This window comes from Callithrix jacchus, chromosome 13 (assembly GCF_049354715.1).
Source record: "Callithrix jacchus isolate 240 chromosome 13, calJac240_pri, whole genome shotgun sequence".
Classification (NCBI taxonomy): domain Eukaryota; kingdom Metazoa; phylum Chordata; class Mammalia; order Primates; family Cebidae; genus Callithrix; species Callithrix jacchus.
In genome coordinates, this window is record NC_133514.1 from 112,775,517 (window position 1) to 112,792,094 (window position 16,578).

At 34.7% G+C, this 16,578-nt stretch overlaps 1 protein-coding gene across 8 annotated transcripts in view; it reads right to left on the reverse strand.

The window, feature by feature from the left end:
- Positions 1 to 16,578, reverse strand: part of RTTN (rotatin) — a 180,895-nt gene that overhangs the window by 140,755 nt on the left and 23,562 nt on the right. For 5 of the 8 annotated variants that reach the window (XM_035271328.3, XM_035271327.3, XM_035271326.3 and 2 more), the window contains 2 exons: positions 9,020 to 9,190; positions 530 to 742 (listed from right to left, as the gene is read on the reverse strand). In XM_035271328.3, coding sequence (XP_035127219.2) covers positions 530 to 742; positions 9,020 to 9,190 — 384 coding nt within the window. Of the gene's footprint in view, positions 1 to 529; positions 743 to 9,014; positions 9,191 to 16,578 lie in introns of all 8 variants that reach the window. The other 3 variants (XM_078346992.1, XM_054244299.2, XM_078346995.1) reach the window with 2 other exon arrangements.

Here is a 16,578-nt window from a genome sequence, read left to right on the forward strand (position 1 = left end):
AAGGGATAAATACTGAAAAATAATTATTGCTGTAACACTGCCCTAAAGTCATCCTAATACATTATAAACAATGTAGTTCATGACTATTTAATATTTTTTAAAAATCCGGCTTTATATATATGTAATATGTACTTACAAAATATTAAGGCAAAAATGTGTCTGCAAGTAGCACTAAAATAGCCCTTATAATTCTGGTTACATCAACTGTCACTCAGTTCATATCAGTAAGTCACTTCATAGAGGTACTCATTATTAAATATTAAGACATTTGAAATAACCACCACTTTTTTTTAAAATCACTGATATTAGGAATATACACCATTAATTAAACTCTTTGTTTTACCTCTATACAAATCATATCCTTACTTTAACCTGTTAAATAACAGGTTATTTATAACTGACCCAACTCAGTAATAATGTATCCCACCTGTAACAACTTAACTATATGTCTGTCAATTTGAAAAGTATGGATTAAACTTTCTAAATATGTCAAAGGGATTTAAAAGATATATTAACAAAAATTTTTTACCTCCTTCTCAATATCAGACAGGAAGTTACAGGTGCATTCAATTGAATAAACGGCCTCTGCAGTTTGTTTATAAATACTGTAGTTTTCAGAATTCAGCTGTTCCAAATAGGCCACAACAGCTTCATGAATATTTGGATATTCCAAAGAAATAGGCATGTCCAAAGAAAGGAGAAACAACGCTGCTGTCATGGGCTCTGGTAAAAACTTGCTTGCCTTGATGAATTTAAAAAAATAAATAAAACTTTGTTTTTTTTAAAAAAAAAAAACCTCCGTTTAGAGAAACATGGTGGGCTATAATCTAATCCACTTCCTTTTTTGCAATTCTTTGTCACAAAACTGAAGCTTTTTCCAAAGAAAATCCCATTTCCCAACACATCATCTACCTCTGCCTCTATGTCTTTGTTCAATACAAAATGTCTCAAGTGTACATATCAACTCTTTCTCAAAGCCCAGGATACTACTTTCTTCTTCCCCAAACCAACTTCTCTCTTTGAGCCCTACACCTTGTTTAAACCTCTGCTATTGAACTAAGGCATGAGGCCTTTTTCCCTAAGTATTTTCTGTACATGTACACAAATTTCCACAATAACCCAATAAACTGAGACAAGAACCCTTCCCATCCCATAGCGGAGCACAACAGAGTTTATTAACGACATATTAATAACACTAAATCAAGTATAGCTATAGATTGATTTGAAATGAAATTGACTTTTTTCTTTGGTTTTGTCTTTTAGAGGGGATAGGGGAAATTCAATATGATATTTCTAATAGTTCTAAAATACTCATAGAAGATAGCCCCTTAATTAGTATAAAATCAATATGCCCAAATGAAATACACACCTTAAATCAATAGATTTAAAACTGAAAGAATTATGGTTTTTTAAAAATCGTTCTAGTTTTGTGACAGGGTTCTAAATATCAATTAAAGAAATAAAAAGGACTAAAAATTCAACGTTCGGAGAAAATCTCTTGACAGGGCTCACTATTACAGCTGAAATGCTGCCTTTACAATGATTTATTTCATGGATAACCTATTTCATGATTTATTTCATGGCCATGATTTATTTCATGGATAACCTATTTCAAGGATAATCATTAACTATCTGAAAGTCTAAGAGCTGAATCAGTTGAATGACAATACTTTTAAATGAATATAGTTGCTAAATAAAGAACAGAAACCACAGAAATCAAAATTTTAGATTACACAGACATGACAAACTTCCAGACTACTAAAAGAGCAGCTATTAGAAAGTCAAGAGAAATTTCATTATTCTGTGAAGAACTACCTTTTTTTGTGGTGTGAGTGGGGGAGAAACTTAATTAACTGCTCACCTATTAGTCACTCAATCAGCAAATATTAATTGGGTATTACTGTGTTCCTCTACTATCTGCTAGGCATCTCTCCAGTCCTGGGAACCCAGCAGAGAGCAAAACAAAATCTCTGCCCAAATGAAGTTCATATCCCACTAAAGAAAAGAGAGTGTAAACCAATATACTTAATAACTTCATAAGATGTTAGGTGTGGCTAAAAACGTTTTTTTAAAACAGGATGGGGAAGATGGAGAGGAAGAGAGAAGTGATGGGGAGTGGAGGCAGGGAAATGCTACTTTTCTAAAGTAGAAGGGGAAGGCTGTGCTAATTAAGTGACATTTAAGTAGAACCCTGGAAGGGTCAGTAGCCATGTGGCTATCCGAGGAAAACATTCACAGAACAGAGAAGAACAATTACAAAAACTATATTTGGTAGCAAGGAAGCCAGTATAGCTGGTTCTGAGGAATGGAGTCAGAGGGGAGTGGTGGGCCAGATGAGGTAAGGCTTTGGGTCATCATAAGGATCTGTCCTCTGCTGGAAGCCACTGGAACATTTTAAACCAGTATCAAAAATGGTCTGTAGAGAACTGATGGTAATGTGCAAAAGTGGAAGCTGAGAGACAGAGGAGGACTTTACTGCAATAATCCAGGCAGGACAGAATGGTGGGTTTAACTCAGGTATTTCAGATTCTGTACAGATATTCAGGGGATAAATGACAATTTTTGCTCAGGGATCATATCTACATATGAGCAAAAGAGGGGAATCAAGGCTGACTCTAAGGTTTTTGCCTGATCAACAATCAACTTGAACCATCAAGTTGCCATTTACCTAGACAGGCAAGACTACAGAAAGAACATATTTGGAAGGGAAAACAAAGAATGAAGTCTAGGACATGTTGAGTTGGAGATACTTATTCAAGTGAAGACAAGTTTAGACTTCAGGTGATATGTGTGGTCTGGAAGTATAAATTTGGAAGGCATCAACAAATAGATGGCATTTAAAGATCACAAATGGGATGATATTTCGTAAGGGTTATAGTCAGTCCTGGGGTTTCACTCCTATAGAGCTGGGAAACTAAAAAGCAATTAGCAAAGGCGATTTAGTGAGTTGGTCACTGTGCTAAGACAGTAAATCCTAGTGGAGCTAACTCTAAAGGCAGTGTGTTCTAGTTTAAGAGAGATTTCTCTGACTCTAGTCAGAAAAACAGCTGCTGTGAGAATTAAATGAACATTAAGCAGAGTATATGGCATATAGCACTCGATAAATATTAATTTCCTTTTCTTGCTTCACTACAAAGGAATTCTAACATTTCACCCTGCATACTCATATTTGCAACTTTTGCTATCTCAACAACTCATAGCCCCATGCTAATGTCATCAGCTAATCCTTATATGACCCAATGGACTAATCACAATTTACACCCGAGATCTAAGATAGTTCTGCATATATAAGCATTAGTCACAGGTCATGGGAACTAAAAGTGAAGATGTTTCAGTGCAAATTCATCATCCCTATCAGATAAAAAATAATCAGCACCATCATCTCATGTGCATTGGGAAGAAGAGCTATAAATGTTTCCTCTAAACCCAGCCACTCAGTAGCCATGGCGTAATTCTATGAGTTTGTTAGAAATGCCAGCTCTCAGGTTCTACCCGTCACCTGATGAATCAGAATATGTAAGATGTGATTAACAGCATCTCTAAGTGATCTGTGTGCACATTGCCTTTTGAAAAGCACTGCTCCAAGTCACTCAACTGGTTTCACCAGGTGATTCGATTGTTTTACACAAGCTAAAGACCTTGTGTTACAAATTCTTCCTTACCCACCACAGTCAGCATCGCTAGCTAAGGAAGAGGAATAGCAGTCCCTAGGATGCTCTGAGCTTCTGCTTCCAGAACAGGGCCAATACTTTTAGCTCTTACTTCCCATACGTTTTCCCAAGGAAATGACCTTCGTCTGTTTCACCAATTTGGTTGACTCAACCACAATATTTTTCACAAGATTACCAACATAACATTTTAACCTATACATGAGTATTCTCCAAAATCATTTAAAATCAACAAATATCAGTTTCAAAATAGGCCTCAGAGGACATTTTGTCAAGTTTAGGAAATCTCTACATATATTCATATTTATTTTCAACATCAAAACTACATATTTGGTCAGTGACAACTCAAAAAAAAAAAAAAAAAAACTTCATAGGCAAAAAGTTTTACAGTCCAAATTCTACTTCAATTGTTAGTGGGCTAGCAACAGACAGAGGGCAGCATAACCTTACATTATGTAAACCAAGGCAGAAATTTAACAGCAATGAAAGAGCATTTTTGTTTAGATCTCATTTTAAAGTACTTAAACAAAACAAATATAATCATCTAAAAACGAATACCTTAATTATAATCTCCCACAATGATCAAAATTATTCTAATAAAATTCCAAGTTATAAAGTACCAAAAATTAGATATTGATTTGTTTTTAAAAACAGAAAAAATAAAACAACAACCTTTAAACAACAAAAAAAAAAAGCATGGAGAATTAACTTTATATTATTCTAGCGTAAAATAAATTACTGATTTCTATTTTGATTCCTGTCCAAATATGCACATAGATGAAAAAATACAACCAAAAAATAAACACTATGCAACTGATAAAAGTTTTCCATCAATCCTTTGACCCACAGATTATTTGCAATACTTAATAACAAGCAATTGTAGCACCACTAATTTTTCAGTTATATAGTATTAAGATACCCATATTTTAAATTCAATTCCTGTCTTAAAAGACTGGAATTCTTCCATTCTTAATGCTCATGCCTTGAAAAATTGTCACTCTTCAAAACAGAAAAGGACTTTAGAAGCATAATGACTAGTGAATACAAGTTAAAAATTAAAAGCAAGTGATATTTTCCTTAAAGCTAAACATTATACTGAAAATGCAATGTTTTACTCATTTTCCCAGATCACCTGATAGTACATTTAGTATATAAGTGATACTTAGAAAATGGAGTTTGGACTAGATGCTCTATAGAATTCTAGGAAACAAAACTGTAAATGTTTAATAACTAAGGGCAACAAAGAGGCCTAGGGAATAGTTTTCTGGTTTTCATAATTTCTCCCATACCTGCATTTTAGTATGCCACTCCTTTCTTTTTATAATAAGTACACCACAAAACACTGATGTCTGAATGATCTGCGGTATTTTTACCACTAACATTGAGAGATAACCTCATATTTAAAAACACAGTATGGAGATTTTAAATAAATTTACACATATTAAAATCATCTTTAACAGACTTCATAATATGAAATATTTTGAAATAAAAGTTAACAAATTAATGCTATAAGCAACAATAGTTATGGACCTTGAAAAGGAGTAGAGAGAATACATACTTCATAATTTCATTTAAATAACATTCAAAACAGGCCAACTGATCTTTCTGACAGAAGTCAGAAAGAAGTGTGGCTTAGAGAAGAAGGGAGAGGCACAGATGGGAAGGGGCCTTGGAATGCTGGTAACATGCTATTTTCTGTTATGGGGGTGGTCACTTTTTAAAGGCAGATATGTTCACTTAGTAGAAAAAGCACTGAACTATGTATTTTCTGAATGTTTATAAAAGTAAAAAAAAAAAAAGCCTTTACAAAATTAATGCTTTTTTTCTAATAGCATTTTTAAAATCTTTTAAAATTTTAAGTGTTCTGATTAAAGTAACAGTGCACAATTTCAGAAACTGTGATTAGCAACACACAGAGGAGACACCACCTTGGGCACTTTCGAAAAGTGCTTCTTTTTAATAACTTTCCCGCCATATACTCTCACAATTATCTTCTCTGTGTCCTACTCTTTTTATCCATTCTTTAGTAAAAACAGTAAAACTTGTGAAACTGTCACATTTTTAAATTATGTTTATAATAAAAACATGTTTAAGCATTCAACCTTTGATCTAGTAATGCCCTTATTAGGAATGTAAGAATCCAAAATATGAGTAAACGTGTATGTGGCAATTCAGCATAGTGTTATCAAAATATCACAGAAGGAAAAAAAACAAAACCTAAAAGCTTAATTTCTGGAATCCTTATGCAAATCATAGAACATCTTTCTGGTAAAATATTAGTAGCCATTAAAATTTATGAAGTGTTTAATTAAATAAAAAATGTATGTTAGATAATAACAAATGGTTAAAAAAAAGAATCAATAGGCCAGGTGCAGAGGCTCACACCAGTAATCCCAACACTTTGGGAGGCCGAGGTGGGAGGATCACCTGAGGTCAGGAGTTCAAGATCAGCTTGGTCAATATGGCGAAATCCCATCTCTACTAAAAGAACACAAAAATTAGCTGGGTGTGGTGGCTGACACCTGCAATCCCAGCTACTTGGGAGGCTGAGGAAGGAAAATCACTTGAACCTGGGAGGTGGAGGTTGCAGTGAGCCAAGAAAGTGCCACTGCACTCCAGCCTGGGCGACAAAGCAAGACTCCGTCTCGAAAACAAAAACAAACACAAAAACAAAAACAAAAAAGAATAAAAAACGTTTAGGGATGCTCTCAATTTGACTTAAGGCAAAAATGAAAAAAGCCTCAAAACTAACTTGAAATTATGAATGAATTTTTATTCTTTGTACATTAAAATGTTTTTTAAATGAACATCTTATTCTCTGAATAAAAGTTAAAAATAAAGCTTAAGAAAAAAAGGGCCAGGTAAAATAGAAAAGTAGGAAAAAGAAAAGTACCAGAATAGACTACTGCAGAAGAAGGTTTATTGCTATCGCAGGCAGAAAAGCAGCTCTGCGAAAGACAGCTAAAGCAACATGTTAATTTAAAAAAACAACTTTCGAAAGACATATTAGGGTCTGAAATCATATATTACACAACTCAAACTACAAATATGGTTAAGTTTAGACATAAAACAAATTCCCAAATATTAACTAGTTGAATCAAAAAAAACCCGGACATTTAATCTTACCAGATGTGTCTTCTGAAAATCTTTTGATAAGTTGCTAAAATAAAAATATTAAGCAATTAAGTTGCTGTCAGAAAGGAAACAGCAGGATACCTTCAAGAGAAATGCATGTGACCAAAAAAAAAATCCCGTGGGTTACTAAAATACAAAACACACCAGTAACGTACAGAAAGTACAACAAATATAAAAACTTAGGACAGTCCTCAGAAACCAACTTGATTAACACTTAGAAACTAAAGCACTGCTAACAGTATTTTGAATAAATAAAACAAGAAAAAGAAACGTTTCCATGACATTAACATATGCTAACTAGAAAATAATTTCTGAAGCAGCAATGGAAACTATTGTTAATATTCCATGTGTCAAGGAACCTGGGAAACAGTGAATAAGTAAAGACCTAACACCATAAAAACTCTAGAAGAAAACCTAGGCAATACCATTCAGGACATAGGCATGGGCAAGGACTTCAGGACTAAAATACAAAAAGCAATGACAACAAAAGCCGAAATTGACAAATAGGATCTAATTAAACTAAAGAGCTTCTGCACAGCAAAAGAAACTATCATTAAACTGGCAACCAATAGAATGGGAAATTTTTTTTTGCAATCTACCCATCTGACAAAGGGCTAATATCCAGAATCTACAAAGAACTTAAACAAATTTACAAGAAAAAAACAAATACCACCATCAAAAAGTGGGTGAAGGATATCAACAGATTTCTCAAAAGAAGACATTTATGCAGCCAACAAACATGAAAAATAGTTCATCATCCCTGGTCATTAGAGAGATGCAAATCAAAACCACGAGATACCATCTCACACCAGTTAGAATGGCGATCATTAAAAAAACAGATGCTAGAGAGGATATGGAGATATAGGAATGCTTTTACACTACTGGTGGGAGTGTAAATTAGTTCAACCATGGTGGATGACAGTGGGGCAATTCCTCAAGGATCTAGAACTAGAAATACCACTTTACCCAGCAATCCCATTACTGGGCAAATACCCAAAAGATTACAAATCATTCTATTATGAAGACACACGCATACATATGTTTATTGTGGCACTATTCACAATAGCAAAGACTTGGAACCAACCCAAATGCCCATCAATGATAGACTGGATTAAAAAAATGCGGCACATATACACCATGAAATACTATACAGCCATAAAAAAGAATGAGTTCATGTCCTTTGCAGGGACATGAATAAAGCTGGAAACCATCATTCTCAGCAAACTGACACAAGAACAGAAAACCAAACATGGCATGTTCTCACTCCTAAGTGGCTGTTGAACAACGAGAACACATGGACACAGGGAGGGGAACATCATACACTGGGGCCTGAAGCAGGGTGGGTTGCTAGGGGAGGGATAGCAGGGGGTGGGGGGATTGGGGAGGGATAGCATTAGGAGAAATACCTAATGTAGATGATGGGGTAATGGATGCAGCAAACCACCAGGGCACGTGTATACCTATGTAACAAACCTGCGTGTTCTACACATGTACCCCAGAACTTAAAGTATAATAATAAAAATAAAAAAACTCTGACATGTACCTAGCTGAAGAGAAGGAAAGGCTACTCTTGATATTAATGATAAGAATCAAGACACTCACTGCAGAGATAAGATCAGTAGGCTTTCAATGACCTTCAATCAATTAAAAGATACATCAAGTGTACCAATTATATATGTATATATATATGGAAAAATGTATTAGTATATAAGACATAATCTCTTCAAGTGATTCCAAAGTTACCAAAGAAATTAAATAAGTCAAACATATACATGTATACACATACATATACATAGAGATAACAGCAAGTCTTGTCTTTTACAAAACTAAGTTCTATGGGGCCAGGGACTCATTCTAACCTACTCAGTTTTACATCCAGCATGTAACATTGCCAGCCCATTGTAGGCAATCAATAAACTATTCACTGAACGAACAAGTGAAGGGAAAAACAAACAAATGCACAGCCTGCAATAAAACATACACAATAAAAACAACTGCAAATTAAAAATAATTTCCTATCAAATGATTTGCAAAATTATTCAAAATGTTAACCATTGTTCAATTTCTACATTTCCCATATAATCTTTGTTACACTATTTTGAAAATGTCCTAAAGCACAATACCTTCACACCATGAAAAGATCAGAAGAAATTTACAACGCAGCAACTATTTATAATAGTCAGTAAACTACAAATGAGCAGCATCACCTACCTTACCTTTTCAACAGGGAGAAGCGCTTGCAACAGTCGAACTGCAAACAGTGAAATGCTGATAAAGGCCATTCTGTGGTGCACAAGCATCACCTCTGATTGTTCCAAACTGACACTACTCTTATGGTAGCACATAGTTTCTCCAAGGGCTCCCAACACCAGGAGCAGTTTCTCTTTCTAAAAACATTTACACAACATAAAAGAGAAAAAAACAACTAATTTTAGGGGCCAGTGTACAAAAGCCACTGAGAATAGTTTAAAATATTATCATTATCATGAAATAGGAAAACAAACCAAAATGTATTCCCCTCTCTGAGAATTACCGATATCTGCTGACATAATTTAAAAAGCGCAAAAGAATGATAAACCCCCTACATTTTGAAAATACAACTAATAACCTTTATGTATTTAATATGACTCTTCAGCAATGAATAAAATACAAAAGGTGATGAACCATAAATTCCTCCTAGTTTCTACTGTTCTAATTTGGAACATTCACAGGGAAACCCTCGTCAAATATTCCGTATGCTGACTATACGCCTAACACAGTGGCAGGCATAATGGAAAAAATGCATTAGTACAAGAGACATGATCCCTGTCCTCAAATTGATACCAACAGTTCTAAAGAAACAAATCAAGGAAAGTCAAACAATTAAAAAGCAATTAAATATCTAACTGTATAAACTCTGTCTCTCTTCAAATAAGGTTTCAAGTGGAAAATGTTATGGCATCATAAATTTTAAATAATTTACTACTCCAAGAGAAATAATACCTTTTAAACTGAAAGGTATACATTAAATATGAAGAAGAAGCTATGCATAGCAGACTGACTTGTAAGTCACATCAGTATAGACCAAAGTATATGCCAGATATGCCTCCATAAACCAGTGGGTTAAAAAAAGGCCGCCCTCAGTAAGAAAGAAAGAAAGAAAAAAAAATGCTAAAGTTCTTACCTTCAATTTTCAACTGAAAACATATGAAAATAAAAATGAGAAATACCTGCAAACTAGAAACAAAAATCTAACATATCATAATTTTTTTAATTCAAGGATGACGATACAGGGAACAACTAAAAGGTATGAGGCCCAAAAGTCACATGTCATTTCCAAGGATATGGAAAATCTGGAACTTTTCTGTATTGCTGGTGGGAATGTAAAACAGTGCAGCTACTGTGGAAAACATAATGGCAGTTCCTCAAAAAAATTAAACACAGAATTCTCATATAATCCAGCAAATTCCACTTCTGGGTATACACCCAAAAGAACTGAAAGCAGGGTTTCAAAGAGAGATGTATACACACCCAGGTTCATAGCAGCACTATTCACAACAGCCAAAAGGTGGAAACAGTGCAAGTGGCCACTGAAATGCAGACACAAAATGTGGTATGTTGTGTATACATACAAGAAAAGGGGGCCGGGAACGGTGGCTCACGCCCAGTACTTTGAGAAGCTGAGGCAGACAGATCACGAGGTCAAGAGTTCAAGACCAGCCTGACCAACATGGTGAAACCCGTCTCTACTAAAAATATAAAACTTAGCCAGTCATAGTGGCACAGACCTGTAATCCCAGCTACTTAAGAAGCTGAGGCAGGAGAATGGCTTGAACCCAGGAGGCAGAGATTGTAGTGAGCTGAGATCGCACCATTGCATTCCAGCCTGGGTGATAGAGTGAGACTCCATCTTGGAAGAAAAAAAAAAATGGTATTGAGCCTTCAAAAGGAATTAAATTCTGATACATGCTGCAACATGGATGAACCTTTAAAACATAAAATAAGCCAAATACAAAAGTACAATAAGCCAGATATAAAAAGACAAATATAGATTCCACTTATTATATGACGTACCAGGGGTTGGGGGTAGGCAGAATGGGGGTTTACTGTTTAATATTGTGTAGATAATGCTAATGGTTGTATAGCAATGTCACTGCAGAAGTAAGGAAGACAAAATAATCTACATAGCAAAGAAAAGCAAAAACTTTTGAGTAGCCACCAAGCATAACTATACCATAAAAAGTTTAAATTTTCCTATAAATGAAACATAATTTCATATGGAAGTAAAAAACAAAAATTGAAAATTTATACATACAAAAATACTTAACTGTCATGGGATTAAGAGTTAAAAAAGAAAAATCTTCGTGCATAAAAGGTTAAAAATTCAATGTGTAGTAAAATAAAAACAAAAAAAAATCTAAGAATACAAATAGTGAATAACTTAGGGCAAAATAAATTAGAATAATTTTCTACTGATGAAATGTTTAACAATAGCGACTCAATAAAAATAAGTCTGTGATCTAAATAACGCAGAACATCAACAAACTTGTTATTGATATGGAGTTATAGATTTTATCTTAGTCTTTTCACACTTAATAAAATTAATAGACATAAACTTTGAACATTGCAAAGAATATAACTTCTCTTCGAGTCTCCAAGAAACACTGACAAAAATTAACTTTAAAAATACTTCACCACATAGAAAACTTCAATGTATATTTAAGGCTATATTTTCTCTGATCCACCAAGAAATAAAACTAAAAAGTAATAAATAGTTAAACCAAAAGTAGAACAACCCTTATAAAATTAAAACAGAAAAACTAAAACATCCTCATACAAATAACTACTGGTCTAGAGAAAACAAACTGAAAATACAGTGACAGTCTTATATTGACAGGCAATTAATTCCTCTATATAGTATGTATCCATTAAAACAGTACTACATCTAAGAATAATGTCTCTATTATTCAAGATTAACTTTGATAATTTACAACTTAAATCAATAAATATATTTACCATGTCAGCATTGTAGGGCTTTTTCCTAAAAGTCTATTTACTTGTGAAATTGTTTAAAATAACCTTGCTAATTCTAATGATGAATTGAGTAGTTCTCAAAATAAAGCAAATGCTATAAGAATGAGTTTTGCAGTTCTATTTCCAACATTTCTTCTAAGCAAAAAAAAAAAAAAAAATTAGTTTTTTGGTTTTCTTTTGTTTTTGAGGAAAGGACTGAAAAACAATAATAACTGGCCCACATTTTTAATTCTTTGGGCTAAAGATGTTTAAACAACAACACTAAAGGAGTTGATGGGTTGGGGGGAGCCAGTTTTCATAGGATAGTCATAATTGTTACAACAGAAGGTATAAAACTGAAATGCCAGATTAGCAGAATATCTTGATTACCAATAAAACAGATTTTATAGCATAAACACAATTTATATACTATCTCCACAATATACAATGGGTCGTAGGATTCCACAAGGCACCTGGAGTAACTGCAGCAGGCTCTGCCCCTCACATGCTTCCAATGGGCCTTCCACACTGCAGCCAGTCACAGTTCCTCATGCCAATCTCATCAGGCACTTCCCTGATTATAAGCAATCTTTTCCTGCCTTCAGAGGAAGGCAGAGCTACTCAGCACCATGTCAAAGCCCCCTAGAGAAGATCCTCAATTATCCCACAGGTTTCTCTCCACTATTTGCAACTCACATTTCATGCTCTAAGTGCTTGTGTTCTAGCTACTACCAGCCCTATCCTTTATCTCTGATTAGAACTATCCATGTCTCTTTGTCATGGCTCATGATTCATTCTTAGTCTCCACCAGATTAAAAAATAAATATATTATTTTATTTGCTTGGCCAAATCCGACTTGTAATTTAAAATTCAGTTCATTCAGATCTACAAAAAGCCCTCACTGAGGCCAGGCATGGTGGCTCATGCCTATAAATCCCAGCACTTTGGGAGGCAAGGGCAGAAGGATCACTTGAGTCCAGGAGTTCAAGGCTAGCCTGGCCAACATGGCAAAACTCAGTCTCTGTTAAAAATACAAAAATTTGCCAGGAGTGGTGGCACATGCCTGTAATCCCAGCTATGTGGGAGGCTGAGGCATGAGAACTGCTTCTGCACTCCAGCCTGGACAACAAAGTGAGATTCTGTCTCAAAAAAAAAAAAAAAAAAGCCCTCACTGACCTCCAAGTTCATAGTTCATAGTGATGGCTAGAAATACAAAACCTCAGGTGACCTTGAAAAATAAATTGTGCCTCAGTTATCTAATTTACAGAGTCATGATAATTAAAAGACTTCATAAATAGTGCTTAGTGTCTGATATATAGTGCTATATTTAAACTATCTTAGTTTAACTGTTATCCCTCTATGCTTATCTGTTTTACTAATGTCACATTAAAAGTATCTGTCACTCACAGGCATGAAGAGCACTACATCTTACTTATTTGACACCCCAAGTGCCTAGCATATATTAATAGGCAACGAAGAAATGTGAATTAAAATAACTGTCTTCGGAATGGTGGCAGCAGCAGGGGAGGTCTATGTAATTAGAGATCCCACTATCCCAGTTATCAATTCACGCTCTGGTCCAAATATCCTTAATGAGCCCTTACTAGACACAAAGTCCTATCTTTAGTTTCTTTCGCAATCCTCTTAGCCCTTCTTGAAGTTCTACCAACACTCTACAATTCTACCAAAAGTGTTGATGTCGAAGTTACCAGTTCACGGCAGGTCGGATGGGAATTTAGAAGCAATGAGTCATAAAGATGAAAAGACCGCTTTTCAATAACTGCATGACAGGAATGACACAGAAGAAATGTTGAAAAGGAACAGAAGACAGACCTAAGAGTCTAGGTTATCTGGTAGGAGGTGAAAACTCCTTTCTCCTTACACCTTGAACCTATCTCAGCATGTAAATAAGGAAAAAACAGACCCAGATTTGATGGTGAAAGACTAGGGAGAATGAGATGTGACACATTTTAGATCAGCATAATTAATTTTGGTGAAAATATTTTTTCTTTTATTTACTTCAAGTGATATAAAAATATTCAATTTGGGGGGAGAACTGAAATTCCCTTACATACTGAATTATAATTCCAGATAGAATTGATGCTACTGATATTAGCACTGTGTAGAAATACCTAGATATTTGATAAAATATCCTCAGGTACTCAATTTCTAAACTGGTAACAACACATTTATTATTTTGTTTCCTTAATGACACAACAGAAATACTGCTTCTGTCTTTCTTTTGAAAATTAGCAAAAGTACAAACATTAAGAAATTCTACTTGTTTGCTTCTTTTAAAATATAGCCAAAGAAAAGAGACATTTATTCTTTTTAAACAAGTAAAAGTAAATCAAATATAATTTCAAGTACTTCTGTTTTATTTAGCATTTCTAACATACCAACTGGCGCTTGTACCACAGAATTAACCTTTAAAGTAAAAATAATTCATTGAATCATAAAGTACCAGCAGCCAAAAGTTAAAAGTGAATGACTAACTTTTACAGATAAATGTTCTGGCCAAGAAAATTGAAGTTAATTTAAGAAACAACTGATAAAGCATTCCTTGCACTTCAAAGGAAAAATTTACTTGTTGAAAACCTTCAGTATGTGAAAAATCTCCTAAAAGTACTAAAAAATAGTGTGATAATCTTAAGGATTAAAGAAAAAACAAAATTAAGAACCATTCTCAGAAAATAAAAGACTTGAAAATACACCTATTTTAAAATATGCAATTTGTTTCCCTTTTCAAGAGGTTCGTGTTATGAAAAAAAATAAGTTTGGATTTCTTTCTTACATGGGTATTATTATGTAAATACCTATTTTTTTTATGTTCAGATCTCTATTCACAAGGCCTCAGACAGCCTGTAACAATGTTTAATTCAGTATAGACCGACTTACATCAAAATAACATAATGAGAAAAAAACTGACAGCTGTATAAGAGTCAATATATATTTTTATGACTAATAAATTTTTATTCTACTGCCTTGACAAGGCAGCAAAAAGGGAGGGAGGGAAGGAGAGGGGAAGGAAGAAAGGGAGAAGAAGGAAGACCAGACACTAGCAATTCATATTAACAGAACAGATAGAATACCAAATCTTCAAGGTGGGCAAGGTTATCAGATGACAATTTCAAAATGAAAGATATAAAATGACAAATGATTTATGATACTTTGAAATGTTAAAAAAAAGACATGGTTTCCAGTTACATGGAGACACACACTGGTAGTCCATAGATCTCTTAAATATTATGTTAAAATACAACATTACTAAAGCTCCTACTGTACACATGTTGATTACTCATGCAAAATATTACTTACCAAAACACTTCTTGCAAAAAAAAAATTTAATGCCATATTTTCTAAAATTACTGTACTGAAATACAAACAGCAAAAAACAAGGTATCCTTCTGATCTCTCCACACTTTGAATAATTACTCTAAAGCTGATCCTGAATTTTCACTGTAGATAAATGTACATTTAAGCCCCTAATAACTCACAGATAGGCCAGTTGCTTAAATGACATAGTTTAAAACTTTATGTAAAACTTCCAATTCCAGCCCTGAAATGATAACAAGGACTTCTTCTGTCCTTCCCAAGAAATTAACTAGAAAGTGGCACAGTAGGCAGTGCAGGACTGTGATGCCAGAGAAGGAAAATAAGCAATAAGAGTCCTACTATACCTGAAAACAATTACTGTACAGCAAACACAGGCAAGGGAAACCCAGAGTCTGACAGTCTCAATGCCTTTAGGAGATGAAGATGCTTCTGGAAGTTGAGATGGTTAGGAATTGCGGGAGAGCTATGCAAAGAAAGAGATTCAGAAACCTAAACAAGTTTTCATCCAGTCCATGCTGAGATTAGGTGGCTTAGATTTTAGGAAGATACTCTATAGGCCAAAAGTGATCACTGAGATTTAAACTGAACAACTCCCAGAGCTCATACAAGACAATAAAACTCAAGCTTCAACCACCCAGAGTAGAGTCATCATTAATCACTTTGAACATTCAATAGAGGTCCCAAAGGGTCACACCTCAGGAACAGTTTAACCCCAAGCAAAGGTTCTTCTAGATCAGGGTTTCTCAACCTCAACACTTTCTCAAGGTTTTCTGACATCCTGAGCCAAAAAATTATTTGTTGTGGAGAGCTGTTCTGGCTGCTATCCACTAGAAGCCGGAAGTTCCACTCCAGGTGTGACAATCAAAAATGGCTCCTGATATTGCTAAACATCCTCTGGGAGGCAAAATTACCCTTAGTTGAAAACTGCTATTTTAGACCCATTCTAGCAAAATTTTTTAAGTCTTGAGAAAATCAAACTTCTCTGCAAGTAACACATAGTCACCTAACAGTCTCAAACTTCTGGGTTCAAGTGATCCTCCTGCCTCAGCTTTCCAAATAGCTGGGACTACAGGTGTGCACTTCCATGCCCAGCTAACGTTACTATTTTTTGTAGAGATAAGGTCTCGCTTTGTTGCTTAGGTTGATCTCAAACTCCTGGCTTCAAGCAATGCACCCATGTTGGCCTCTCAAAGTGCTTCAGAACCCTCCCAAAGTGCTTCTAAAAGGGCAAAATAAAAAATCAAGATACTCAACATGGTACTATTGAAAAGGTACAGCATCCAATCAGAAATTACTACACATATCAAATACGAAGATCCATAAAGAGAAAAATCAGCCAGTGGACAAGTCCCAAAACTGAAATACTCAGATGTAAAAGACCTATATACTGACAACTTCAAAACATTGCAGAGACAAATTAAAGAGCTAAAAATAAGGCCAGGCGTGG